General features: G+C 35.7%; 1 protein-coding gene across 2 annotated transcripts in view; it reads left to right on the forward strand.

The window, feature by feature from the left end:
- slc8a2b (solute carrier family 8 member 2b) overlaps positions 1–15161 on the forward strand; it is an 82655-nt gene that overhangs the window by 52278 nt on the left and 15216 nt on the right. For both annotated transcript variants that reach the window (XM_016242511.1, XM_016242512.1), the window contains exons 2-3: positions 8282–8736; positions 14297–14434. In XM_016242511.1, coding sequence (XP_016097997.1) covers positions 8374–8736; positions 14297–14434 — 501 coding nt within the window. In that variant the 5' untranslated portion in view covers positions 8282–8373. The remainder of the gene's footprint in view (positions 1–8281; positions 8737–14296; positions 14435–15161) is intronic.

A 15161-nucleotide genomic window follows, 5' to 3' on the forward strand; every position in this document is an offset into this window, starting at 1 on the left:
GTCTCGCCCCTACGTCAGACACCGCTACGTCACTTAACAGAAACAAAAACATGAACAAACACTGAACGATTGTCTTTTTATTAACTAACATTAGCACAGATTAATAAATGTATTGTTCCATGTTCGTTTGGATACCGCGTGCAAGGTTTATGCGCATAGTTCAAGTCTTCTCCGTTTTTAGTGAATCTCTGTGGCAGAATTACAGCACCACATGCTGGTCTGGCATGTATGCTACATCGTTTTGTGTCAGTTTTATGTGGACGCAGATATTTCTTGAGACCAGGGGGAAAAAAAGATTGGATAGGGAAAGCTCTGGCTTCGTGTGGATGTAGCTTAAATCATTCCTTCTGCCCGTCCTGAACTTCACAATCACAGGTGTTATTGTGTATAAAATGATCAATTGCATTCACACAGATTTCTGTGTGCTCACAGCTAGAGAAATGTATGAGTAAATGTGTGTATGTGTATGTGTAAAATGTGTGTGTGTGTGTGTGTGTGTGTGTGTGTGTGTGTGTGTGTGTGTGTGTGTGTGTGTGTGTGTTTCAGGATCTGCTATGATGGTGAGGATGAAACTTGAAAATGCCACCAGAAGAATATCAGAAACGACGCCACATAGAAAAAGATTCATAAAAACAAAATCTGACTTATATTTCATATCTAGGGTTATGGGTAATCTATAACAGTATATGTTAAGAACAAATTCTAGGATATACTGAACTATGTTCTGTAAGGGAGATAGTTGTCACAAAGTTCATTTCTCCCTAGTAAATCGGCTATAGGTTCTGAGTCAAAATCGAATTAATATTTATTAAAATGCACAAATGCTTTTTTTAAGTAGGTGTCAAACATCTAGTTCAAAATAAAGTCTTAAAATAGGAAAATTTGTTAATACCCCCCCCCCTTACTTTAAATAAAATAAAGTTTATTTAAACTTAAAATTTATTTATTTTTAAACAACTTTAAATGTATATTTCATATTATTTTTATTATTGATTCTTAATTTTAATAATTATTTTATATTTAATTTGTTATGTAGTGCATATTTCAAAATAACACATGTTGGAAATATTACATTTTGGCCAAGACTTTATGGTATATTCTTCATTTTTAAGTTTTTGTATGCATAGATTTGAAAAGAATCTTCCTTTTCTTATTTAACCTTTCTTTTTTTCTGTTTTTTTTCTCCCTAATATATATCTGTCATTTTCTTTCTCATGTTGCTGGCAGCTTCCTCATACAGAATCCCATTCATTCACATTAAACATCAAATATTAAAAGCTCTATTAATATGAGATGAAACTGAGGACCTGTGTTCTCTTTAATCAGTTTAATGACACAATAATTACTCATCTGTTTCATCTGTAATTTCAACCTTTGCATAAATCCTGTTAATGAGCATTAATAAAGTATCCTAAATATAGGACGCTGTCACTTGTAGTTGTGATAGAAGGGCACATGTCGCTGTGAATTCTAGGGCAGCTTGTCTGTTTGAAGTTCCTGTACAGTGTTGTACGTTCACAGCGTCCTCTCTCTCTCTTTTACTAATAATAATCTGTGTTTAGCATATGCAAATGTTATTCTATTTTCCTGGTGATTAGAGCTCAGCATGTTAATGTGAAGCCCTTGACTTTTCTCACTGCTTTCGTTTGATTTTTCAGGTCTCAGCTGTTGAAATCATATTTGAGCATGAAGCAAATATAAAAAATAAAATAAAAACTGCTACATAATGTTACTTTGATCCCGCAGTTTAAGAAAATCAGCTTAATTACTTGATGTCAAAAGTGGAACTCACCATGAATTAGTCAAAATATTGTTCTTCTTTCATGAGACACTCTTCCAGCATCAGACAGTCTCCCAGAATCAGATATTCGTCAATCATCAGACACTCTTTTACCATCAGATGCTCTTCTACAAAGAAACGTTCTTCCAGCATCAGATGTTCTCTTACAATCAGACGCTCTTCCGGCATCAGACGATCTTGCATCATCAAACATTCTTCTGTCATGATGCACTCTTCTAGAATCAGATGCTCTTCCAAAATCAGATGTTCTTCCAGCATCAGACGCTCTTGCAGCAACAGATGTTCTTGCATCATCAGACATTCTTCTGTCAAGAGGCACTCTTCCGTCATCAGACGTTCTTCAAACATCAGCCGCTTTTCTACTATCAGATACTCTTCTACAATCAGACGTTCTTCCAGCATCTGATATTCTTCTGTTATCAGGCGCTTCTTCAAGAATCTGATGCTTTTCCATCGTCAGATGTTTTCGAGCATCTGACGCTCTTCCAGCATAAGACTCTTTTCAGTCTTCAGACTCTGTTATCAGACATTTCTTCAAGGATCTCATGCTCTTTCATCATCAGACATTCTTCAAGCATCAGATGTTCTTCTGTCATCAGATGTTTTTTCAGGCATCTGACACTCTTCCAGCATCAGACCCTTTAAATGCATCAGAAGCTTGTCAAGCATTCTTCCATCATCAGACACTCTTCTGTTATCAGACGTTTCTTCAAGAATCTGATTCTCTTCCATCATCAGACATTCCTCCATCATTAGATGCTCTTTCATCTTCAGATGTTTTTTTTCAAGTATCACACACTCTTCTATCATCGGAGGTTCTTCAAGTATCAGACACTTTTCATTAATGAGACACTCTCTTTAAGCATCAGACATTTTACCAGCATCATATCCGTAAAGCCATCATCAGATACTGCTCTAATCAAATAGAGTGTTTCAGCTTGATGGGTGGGAGAAATTAAGCAACTGTTCACTCTCTGAGATGGAATTTACGGCCTTCTCAAATCACATCACCATCTGTGTGTGTGTGTGTAGGTGAGTCTCAGAGAGAGACTGTTCACAAATTGCATTGTAAATTATATTTTCAAAGGCCATGTACAAAAATAAGACTGATAAGAGTTTGAGTGTATGTTGATAATCAAGTGAGGCTGGCTGTAATAAACAACAGGCAAGGTAATACTCTGTGTGGACGCATCCAGCTTGTAAGAATTAATGAAGGAACGTCAGGGTTTTCCCAAAAGCCTTAGAAGAATCAGAGGATACCGCTTCTCATTTCAATGACCTGAAATAAAGCCAGAACACGATCACTTGAGACATTAGCTGCATGTTCTCAGTGTTTTGTAAACACTGTAGTCGCTGCCAAATAAAATGACTGAATAGCCAAACCATTCAGTAAAACAAATAACTGTGTAACGTCTGAATGTGCACAGGCTCAAGGGCCAGTCACCCAGATTTTAAGCATGCAAAATTATATCATAGCCTGCAGTATGGACAGAAGGATATGGTGTCACGCTCCAGGGCTTCTGTTTTGAATAACTAAGAAAATAGAATAAATGAACAATGTTAAAATATCTAATTTACTTAGATATTCAGTGACTGTGCCAACCTTGCATCTCATTTTTTATTTAAAAGCTTGTATTCTTCTGAACTACTTTTAGTGCAAAACCACCAAATTAAGAGGTTGCTGCATATTTCATATTTAGACAAAATCCTCTGTTCTTTTCACTGAACAAATATTGTGTGCATATTGAAAAAACGCTATTCAGCTGGAGATGAGCAATTAACGCACATGCACTAGGCTCTACAAGAGAGACATAAAATCTAGCTTGCATCAGGTCCCAATTTCTTTCTTCCCATAATTTCCTGTTGTCTCTGTGCTACTTTCATCAACAAAAAGCTGTAAAACAGTCAACAAAATCAGGCATTATTCACAGCTTTAGTGCACATAAATTTGACTCAGAAGTAAACAGAAACCATGTTCCTTCTATCGCTCATCACAGACTCCTTCAGCAACGATAAGATGCTGTTAGAGTATTGTGTTCTTGTACTCGAAAGGTCAAATTAGGTTATGAGTCCCACTTCAGCGAAGCATTTTTAAAGCACAGTGTACCGACATGCTCAGTGATGCACGCCGGACCTGTAGCTTTCATTTGGACAGCGGCCCTGATGTTTAAGGGGAGGAATGAGGTTTCATCTGGATGAGTTCCATCTCATCAGGATGCTTCAAGGAATTTCTTGGTTAAATTATGTCAACATGTTTAATGTGTAAGTGTTACTTTATACTTATACTTTATAATTATACTTTCATAACAGTTCAGAACAGTTTCATATTATAAATCTGTGGTGATGCATGAACATGTTTCTATTTTCTTTTCTTTTTTCTGTCGCAATCGAGATGCAGGCAGAGCTTTTTTTATTCAACCTGGAATATTCCTTTGTGTCTCTAATTATGAATGGAAAATGCAGTCTGCTTAACATAACATACAGCAACATTTAATGTGTGGGTAACAGTGATGTTTTAGTATCATTGAAATACTGTATGTTTATAAAGTTTTTATTATTTTTTTATTTCAGTTTTAGTTATTTTAGTTCACCAAGATAAACTACATTTTTTTATTGCATCTTTTTTATCAACATTTCAACCTCTTATAACATAAACATAACCAAACCAACCAACAGACAAGATAAACTAAATTAAAATGGGAAATTTTATTTTATCATAAGTAACAATTTTTTTAATGGTTTTAATTTTAGGGTCAGGGTTTACTATAATAACCCTGGTGGTGCATAATGCATTGTTTTTCTGTTTTCTTAATAATAAAATTAACAACAATGTATTATAACAAGTGTGCCTCCTCATAGAGTGAAAAATTCACAGAAGACTAACAAGAAGATGCATCAGTGCATAAACAAGATCCAGTAATGAACAAAACAGAAAATGGATGGACTAACCATGGGAACTAGTTAAGTAAAAGCTTTTCTAAAGAAAAATGTTTTCAGGCTGGATTTAATAGCAGATGAGTCTATAATGACTGTATGTGTAGTCTGTAATGACTCTGGGTAGTGTGTTTCAGCGCATAATAGGAAAAGGCTTCAAGTTTCTCAATTCTGTACAACAGGCACATATTTATCAGATATTTGTCAGCGGCTGAATGAGCCATGGCTGAGTGTTTCTGAAAAGCATTTTGGTAAAATAAAGAATTGTGTTTAGCCTTGGTGTGGCTTAAGTGCTCCATCAGTGCTAGTTTGAATAGTTGCATGTAACTTGCTTATGTAAGAGTGAACTTCTCAATCTGTTTGAGAATAGCCTGAAAAGAAATGCCGCATCAGTGTGTGTGTGTGTGTGTGTGTGTGTGTGTGTGTGTGTGTGTGTGTGCCGTGGTCAGTGCACACTGGCTTTGGCATGTGAGTGCACTTGCTGAAACAGCTAAATGGATGAATCACTGCGCACGTGAGAATGTTTGTATGCATTACAGAAGAGTGAAAGAGAGAGGGTGCATTATGATGAATCTCATGAAAACATGTCCAAGTCCCAATTTTCAAATAAAAAAAATATATATATTGAAGCATGTTTTTAAGGATTAATTCACCCAATGAATCCCCCCCCCCCCTAGGCTATCCAAGATGTAGATGAGTTTGTTTCTTCATCAGATTTGGAGAAATATAGCATTGCATCACTTGCTCAGCAATGGATGCTCTGCAGTGAATGGGTGCCGTCAGAATGAGAGCCAAACAGCTGATAAAAACATCACAATCCACATGTAATCCACACCACTCCAGTCCATCAGTTAACATCTGGAGAAGCCAAAAGCTGTTTGTTTTTAAGAAACAAATCCATCAAGACGTTTTTAACTTTAAGCCATCACTTTGGGCCAAAATACATATAGTCCGTAATCCACAAAAATGCTTCCTCCAGTGATAAAGTCCATCTCCTGTTGTTTCTCACATTAAAATCCACCGACATATTTGTTTAGAACTGTTTTGGAGATTTGTTTTGGCTTGTAAACGGTGCTTGATCTGTGCAGATTTCTCTCCTGATTCAGACAAGATGACTTTTTCACTGGAGGAAGCATTATTATGGATTATGGAATTTAGCCGGAAGCAATGGTTTGAAGTTAAAAATGTCTTGATGGATTTGTTTCTTAAATCATATTTTTGCTTCTCAAGATGTTAACTGATGGACTGGAGTGTGGATTATTGTGATGTTTTTATCAGCTGTTTGGACTCTCATTCTGACGGCACCCATTCACTGCAGAGCATCCATTGGTGAGCAAGTGATGTGATGCTAAATTTCTCAAAATCTGATGTAGAAACAAACTCACCTACATCTTGGATAGCCGGAGGATGAGTGAATGTTGTCATTGTATTTATTTTAGTCATTATTTTTGCAGTTACATTTGGTGATTGTGCTAGTGGTGCAGAAATTATACACTTTACCTTTATTTTGAGGTGGTTTAACACAAATATTTGCTTTAAATCCAATATTTTATTCATTGTTTTTTACTGACTTTCTGACTGTCTTTCTGCTCCATTTCTCTGTAATGGATCACCCTCACCAACCCTTTGTGGGGTCACTATGGAAACGTCCCGGTTGTGTGAGGGAATATCTCTGAGTCGGACCCCAACACTGATGCCAAACTCTTCCCTCTTCTTTTCATGTGCTTTATTAGCATGCTAAACATTGTAAAAATATCTACATACATTTTATACAAACCTATACAACTGCATTCAGTTTTCCTGTTTCCCTCTCAGTGTCTATCATTCTATATTCTCATAAGCAGCGAGCTCGTCTGTGATCACCAAAGCATCTGTTTTGTACTTCCTTTAATGTGCCGTTTTAAAAGAAACATGAGTTCAGCGCAGGTTCCGTCCCTGAGCTGGTTTTGCAGCAGAAACAAACACAGCTTCTGCATCCTGGTTATTTTAGCTCATAATATGACTCAGTGTTTGCCAGGCTGCTATATTGGGGGGATTCGTTCTCCGCAATTGACAAGCCTGCAGTCATACGATTGGCGTTATGTCAGGAGAGAGATGCTCTGGTAATGAGGGGAAATGATGGGTAACCCACTAACCTCCGTGCAACCCATCACTGCATGAAACCCGAGCACAAAGCCGCTCTGTCTGTCTGTTTTGTATTCAGAGTGAAGCAGAGAGAGCAGTTCAAACTTTGTTTTAGACACAGAGCTGCTCTGTGATGGAATAAGGCCATTTAGAATGAGACAATTGGAGGAAAAAGAAGGACGAGTGAGTGAGTATGGATAGCGTGCTCTGAATTTAGAAACATCTAAGTGTCTGTAAAATTATATTTAAAGAGAGAGAGCGAGCAGGCGCCCACCTACACTCGCTGTTGTGCTATAGATCAGCATTAGATTGAGAGTGTGCCTGCTGGAAGGAAAAATCACTAATGAAATGAGGAAAAACAACCCTATAATCTCACAGTCTTTCCTCTATAGAGTTTTGTAAGAGATCTCAAATGGTGCTCAGATGTGTCAAGATACCAAAGTCTGCTGTCAGATTGCTCAGAGTTTGCTCTCTCATAGCTCAGGAGACTTAATGGACTCTCAAATGTTTCTCCTGAAAAGTTTTAGTAGTACTAAACAATGTTTTATTGTTCACTAAAGCTATTGAAAATATATTTTTGGTAATTGAAATAGAGATGATGAACCAAAAAAATAAAATAAATATATGTATATAATTATTAGATTATAAACGTAAATGTAAAAACTGCAATTTTTTACATTTTTATTTTGTTATTCTCGGTAATTGAAATAAAGCAGATAAGATAAAATATTTATAAAAAACTTAAAAAAAACGAAGTGTTTTATTGATTACAAAAAAAATAATTATTAAAAGCAATTTTCTATAATTGAAATAGAGCTGATAAAATAAATCATGAATATCAGATGAAAAACTTTAATGTAAAAATACTAGAAATGTTGTAAACTAAAATTAGAAATGTTGCCTTGGCAACTAACTGAAATAAGTTGAAGTACTAAAATGACTAAATAATAATAAATTAAGACTATTTAAACATTTAAAAAACATTATTATATTATTTTATATGGTAAAAATCTCAAAATCACATAAAATTATTAAAACTTAAAAACAACAGAAAAAATAAAAATATTCTAAATATTAATAAATACTAAAATAATATTGAAATAACACTATAAACAGATGGGAGAATTAGACAAAAAAATAAGAAAAAAAACTTGTCCTTGTACCCATGTTTCATCTCAGGAAAGCAATCCTTCTCATTGCCTACGCAGTCTTTTATTCTACAAGGTCTGTTTCTGCATCTCACATATTTTTTTATAATCACCTACTTGATTTACTCCGCTATAAAAGCGAGCTGTACAAAGCTGCAGCCTAGAGATATTTATGTTGGATTGTGAGCGCTGCGTGAGATTTGTTTTTCTGATGATGACATTTACAGATGCATTTTCATAGTTTCTCCTCTTTTCTTCACTCTTTTCTTCCCAGGTCCCCTGGTGGGCTGGTTCCTCTCTGTCTCGCATCACCTCCTTTATTTCTTCTCCTCCTCTGAACTTTGAAGCCCTTTGAGGAGTAAGGCCATGGCACAGTTTTCCTCTCCCGTCCTCCTCTTGTCTCTCATCCTCGTCCTTTCTCTGCCTCCATCCTGTTCTCCTGAATCCCAGCGGGAAGAACCGTCGCTCCAGCCCTCCGTCACTCCAGAAGCTCCATCAGCGCTCTACAGTAACCTGACGGATGACGGCGTTCCACCGAACAAACCGTGCTCTGACATGGTCGAATGCAAACCTGGAATCATCCTGCCCGTATGGAAGCCCATCAATCCCAGTCTGGGAGAGCAGGTCGTCCGGGCCATCCTGTATTTTGTCTCTCTCATGTACATGTTTCTGGGAGTGTCCATCATCGCTGATCGATTCATGGCATCTATAGAGGTCATCACGTCACAGGTGGGTCTTGTCTTACAATAATTGGCTAATTTCATTCAGAGGATTAAAAAAAAAAGGTACAAAAGCTGTTATTCGGGTAAATACCCCTAAAAGGTGCATTTTAGAACTAGGGTTGGGTATCAAGAACCAGTTCCAAATTTCCAAGAACCGTGGATTCAATAAGACATGCGCATTTCGCTTCCTTTGTGTGCATTTTAATGTAATTTTAAACCATTCAAGCACAAGTAGATGTGAAAGAGAATTCATCAAACAATTCATCACTATCATATAGTGTGCAAATACTGAATTGAGTTCTCTTTCGCATCTTCTTGTACTCTTCTTTTACTTGAACAGACAAATAGCATGATTGTCAAGAAAGGACAAAAACAAGCAACCATGACCTGCGCTCTCCATGAAGACGCGGAAGTTTCAGCAAAGGATAAATGGATTTGCAGCACTAAAAATCACTTGCAAGTAGCTCTGCTACTAAATTGATTTAAAAACGGCTATCCCTGTACAGCTATGAACAGCTGTTCCTTCATCTTGGCTGAGCTTTCAATGTTGTTACGGGAAAGGAAGAAGCTGATTGGTTGGTTCTTGTCACATGACCCGCAGTGCGATTGCGGCATTCTGAAAAGTTTAAATGTTTTAATTTTGATGCGGTGCAGATGCGCCTGGAAAATATTAGCGCGTCGCACCGCGTGCGCGTCGCAACCGCATCGCTTCCATTACGAACTTGAGCTCGTAAAAGACGCGATATGTGAACGGCCCCTAAAAGTATCATAAAAGTAGTCTGTTTTCAAGTCTTCTGAAACAATAAATGGTGGTAGCAATGCCAAGGTCATGGGTTTGAATCCTTGGGAATGCATGATCCGATAAAATACACAAAAGTTCATGCACAAAATGCTTTGGGTGAACTCTTTCTTTAAAAGCGTAACCTTCACCAGAGCTCAATTTAGATAGTAATTGCTGTTATTAAAATAAAAACAATCGTGACCGTTTCTGCAGCCTCTGAATGTTTAATGGGATGCAAATGCTTGCAGTGTGCTTGATGTTTTTTCTTTCTTTCTGCTAAAACGACTGACTCGTCAACACTTGTCAAGGGTAGATCGCCTACTCTTATCACCTCCGCTGACTCATGCGCCATAAACCTGTTCAGAGAGGAAAATTAGCCAAACCGCTTTTAGAAAGGAGGCTAGTTTTCCTTTAGTTCTTTTATTTTGTCAGAAAAGAAATCAAAAGCAAAATAAAAAACTCTAGCTTTATACAGTATCACAGGGCTGCTGAATTTGAAATGCAGCCAGATGTAGGAAATGCATTAATTTTCACATAGCTAGCATCTTAACTCCAAAATACTTTTTTAATTAAATGTGGATTACAATAAAACAAAATGAGAATTGCTGCACCATCATGGCACAGTCACAAACATTTGCTTTCAAGTTTGTCAGTGTTGTTATTTAACTAAATCTGAAATAAAAATAGACCTATAATAATAATAATAATAATAAGTATTATTAATATTATTATGCTTAAATCAGACTGGATTTGTGCTTCATCACCATCGGTCTGTGCTTTATAACCAAGCTAATCAATTATATCACATAATAGACTTACATTGGGTTTTAGGAGCATCTGAATTAATATATAATGACACATTCACATTTATAATCTTTAGTAGATAATCATATACCAAGGGGAAATATCCAAAAACCCTCAAAATTTTGACACATTAATTCATTATGCTTTGAGCTATTTTTTGTATGCATATTAAAAATCTAGTAAATTAAAACCATAAAACAATGAAAATCATTGCTTGAAATTAAATAAACTTTAACTGAATTAAAATAAAATAAAATGTGAAAAAGTAGTACTAAAATAACTAAAGCAAATTAAAAGATTAATACAAACTATACTTATATCTTTGACAAAATGACAAAAACACAACAAAATTACTAAAATATTAACTAAAATTAAAAAATGGGGGAAAAAACTAGTTCAAAATATTAATAAAAAAACAGTAATAGTATATTACTGATAGTAAAATAATAAACTAGTACAAACTAAATCATGTAAATATATTCTTAAAACTTATGTCCGGGTCATTTTGACCCGGAGAGGATTTTTTTTCCCCCTGAAAATGCTAGTTAATTTTTTAATAAACAATGATAAAATTATCCACAAATAATGCTTTTTTCACTCAATGAGGCTTACGCAGACCAATCACAAAAAAAAAAAAAAAAAAAGGTTGACAAAAAGATTGAACCCAAGATTTGGAAATAATATAGCATGAGAGATTTACAAGCAATTTTTGACTGGGAACACCAAATTAGGTAAAGGATTTTCAGCACAGCAGGGTTGGCTAACATAGATCTTTTGTGAGAGTCAGTCGGTCTCTTTCTCTCAGCGGTGAGTAAATCAGCATTTCGTCTTTTGCTAAATCATAGCCAACAGCTTTGAGTCTACCTCATTAATCAAAGCGTCCCCTAGAAACAAGCCTCATGCACCCTTGTCAAAACATGAGGACACGTCTGCAGGGTGGTGGCGAATGCGAGTGTGAAAGCGGCACCAGAGGCGAACAAAAATAGTTGGGAGATGTTAGCAAAGGAAGGACACAAAGAAGTGTTGTGGGGGGTATGTATGGCCTGTCAGCGGCTGCATTCGCACCGCGAGGCCTCGTGCACACAGCTAATATTTGGAAACATCTCTGAACTGTTTATCATGTTTAGATGTGCACATTTTGAGCATGCCAAAACACACAGTCATAAGTGTTTTTGCTCTCTGTATGCATGAAACAAGATCAGAATTGGTGCATATTAGCATTGACAATGCATACTGAGTCATAAAGAAAATAAAAGAATCCAGCATCAGTACTCTGTGTCCTTTCTTGCCTTGAGCCGTCTCATCTATCTGTGCCCAGACCACTTTAGATGCATCATTGTGAACAGCAGTCATTGTTTCTAATATGCCAGTTGCAAATTATTAAAGGAAATCATTTCCAGCTCTGGATCAGAGGCTGCACCACACACACTTTAGAGCCTCCAGGCTGAAAAACTACACTTGAACTCTTCCGTCTCAAAAGAAACAACTGAACAATGACAGTTTGACTGACTCTAGGTGCACTGAAAGTCTTATGAATAAAAACACAATGCCAGAATTACGAGCCCTGATGCTTCAGGAGTATTATTGAGTTGTGGAGAGTGAGTAAGCATTGGTTGTCTGTGTCTCAGGGTTTTGATAAAGTTTGGCATCTCTTTACTAGACTGGAAAACAAAAAGAAATTCACTATAGTGCAATCAAAATAAAATGCAGTCTTCTGCCGTAAAATGACTTGGGTCTAGTGATAAGCCTCAACCACTAGCAATCAATCGACTGAACAAATTGATGTCAAATCAACCAAAATATGTATTGCCATGGCTGAATATTTATCGAGTAATCCAGTGTTTTGTAGAGGGGGTCAAAATGACAGTTTTCATCTGAGCTTTGAAGCCAAATTACAGGTAGGTGAAAATGACTTTGCAGCATCATCATTTTATTTTTGAGATTGGTAGGCCTGTTAGTAAAATATGTTGACTTTAGCAATCTTTGTTGCTTAATATGCCAGTGATGACAGTTCAAAAATAACTTTTTGTGTTTTTTCACCAAAGTTTCAATGCCTGTTAGGGATGTAACGATTAACCGCGAGCCGGTTGAAAATCGATTCAAATATGTGACGATTCAAATCGGTTGAGATGCTAAACAAATCACGATTCAGTTAGGGGTAGGAGTTTATATGAATGTATGTCTGAGGGGAACTTACTGTCTTTAGAAAAGTTTAGATGGTATTTTTTCTTTTCATTTTGCCTCTGTATAATGCATATTAAAGTTCATAAGTGCAGTGCTGCTTTGTTTACAGCGGAAACCAAGGAACCTCTTTAAGCGCCGCCTGCTGGCAGAGAGTGCATCTGCGTCTCATTCAGCTCGTCTGCTGTTTCGGTTTCATGCAGATATTGTTATGTATAGTTTCACAAAACTGAAGTCAAACCATTATGTTTTTGCTTCAGATTTCGAAATTATACAATCCAATTTAGATTAAAACTGCTCATGTTGCATGTACGCAGCATCTTTGTTTGGATCGTGATTAAAATGCAGTGGTTGCCTCTAATTTTACATGTTAAGAGCACAGACAAAGCCTTAGTTTGTTCATATAAAGAGATTTATTTTATTTGTGTTACTTATTTATTTGATTTGGGGCTTGTTTTAAAATGTCAATTTAGTTTTATTATTTACATTTACATTATTTTTATCTAAAGCGACTTACAAATGAGGACAATAGAAGCAATCAAAACCAACAAAAGAGCAATAATATCCAAGTGCTATATTAGTATATTATTATAGTGTTATATTTCTATTTCACAAAGAAATTTGCTGCATTTTGTCCAAGCAATAATAAAAGGACACATTTAATTAATTTGTCTTAAATCTCATTTTGTAAAAAAATACATAAAAATCGCGAATCGAATCGTGAGTTGAGTGAATCGTTACATCCCTAATGCCTATAACTCAGGAAGTATTAATGATCTCAATATCCATTTAGATTCTAATTGCTAACAAACGTTTCTTGTGGTATCTTCGTTCTCTTTATGGCTCTATATGGTTCAGTTCCAGAGATATTGGGATCTCAGTGTGACTAAATTGTACACATTTTCAGTGGTCAAAAACTAAATGTTGGTCACTTTGCATACAGTTGCTTTCCCATCTGAGATAATATACCCATCTGAGTGCCAAAAATATAATTTTTCCAAAGTTTGTTTGCCTGTAACTCAAGAAGTATTAAATATATATGAATATGATTTTACATTCTGGTTCTTAACAGCCTTTTCTTTTGGTATCTTCATTTTAATGGCCTTATATGGTTCAGTTCCAGAGATATTGGGATCTCAGTGTGGCTAAATTGTACACATTTTCATTGGTCAAAAACCAAATGTGGGTCACTTTGAATACGGCTCATACATACCTAATGTATTTTAAAAAGGAATGTCTGAAGAACAAATAATGTTAAAACTTGAAATGTATCTTGTTTCCCGTTATCAATACAACTGCATAGAACAAACCTGACTGCCATAAATATTCCTTTTCCAAAGTTTGTGTGCCTGTAACTAAAAAATCTCAATATCCTTTTAGATTCTAGTTATTAACAATCTTTTCTTTTTGTATGTTTATTTTCAAGGCCCTATATGGTTCAATCCCAGAGATATGGAGATTTAAATTAGATTTAAAGTCAAATGTCATTTTTCAGAGCTGATACTTACTGTATTTAAAGAAGAATGTCTGAAGAACAAATCATGTTGAAACTAGAAATGTACCTTTATGTATTCACATAAAAGTAGTATACGTGTGTATATATTTTAAATTCGTGACTGTTTTCATTTTCTGCTTCTATACATTCAAATTTGAATGGCAATTCTGAATCCTGTTTGCTATGCTAATTCAAATTCAGATCAGTTCTGAACGGTGCACGAGCCCTACTGCTAAAACCTGTCAGGCTTTTACTTGGCAGTAATGACTGACTGCATCCTTCACATGTTCCTCTCTAATCCCTCAGGAGAAAGAGGTGACCATCACCATGCCAAGCGGAGAAACGTCAGTGGCCACCGTGAGAATCTGGAACGAAACCGTGTCCAATTTGACCCTGATGGCGCTCGGATCGTCTGCCCCTGAAATCCTCCTGTCGGTCATAGAGGTGGGCGAGACTTTAAAATGACAAAATGTGCTAGTTGAGAAGCCCTTTGTAACAATTAACTGCATAACCACTAATTACATTCACAGCAGATGGATAAACCCTCATTAGTGTAGCCTGAGGTTTGACTATTTCATTAGCAGCGTTACCACTCATAATTGAAGTGGTGCTTTGTCTGATCATTCCGTTTGTATTGAAGCATGGTCCATCCATAATTCATAGACTCGTGTAATTAAAATATGCATTTTGTGGCTTTTAGCTTTGCCTTTTAGCTATGAGAACTTTTTGCATTTTAAAATGAAGTCTTTCTCTTTTTTTTTTTTTTTGTGATTCATTTTGCTCACAGGGGCACTTTTTTTCTAATACAATAAACTTTCTGAAAAGAGAAAGTCCTAAAATGACCTGCTTCTGACTTCTTAAAACCATTAAAAACATTAAATATGAACTAAAATTAAAACCAAACAAAAAAAGAAAAAATAAATAAAAAATTTTTTTTTTCGTGATTCATTTTGCTCACAGGGGCACTTTTTTTTCTAATACAATAAACTTTCTGAAAAGAGAAAGTCCTAAAATGACCTGCTTCTGACTTCTTAAAACCATTAAAAACATTCAATATGAACTCAAATTAAAACCAAACAAAAAAATAAATAAAAAATGACAATGCCTATTACACCAAAATTACAAAAACTTTAAAATTATAATAATAAAATAAATTATATATATATATTAT

Source organism: Sinocyclocheilus grahami, unplaced genomic scaffold (assembly GCF_001515645.1).
Source record: "Sinocyclocheilus grahami isolate Dianchi unplaced genomic scaffold, SAMN03320097.WGS_v1.1 scaffold661.1, whole genome shotgun sequence".
Taxonomy (NCBI): domain Eukaryota; kingdom Metazoa; phylum Chordata; class Actinopteri; order Cypriniformes; family Cyprinidae; genus Sinocyclocheilus; species Sinocyclocheilus grahami.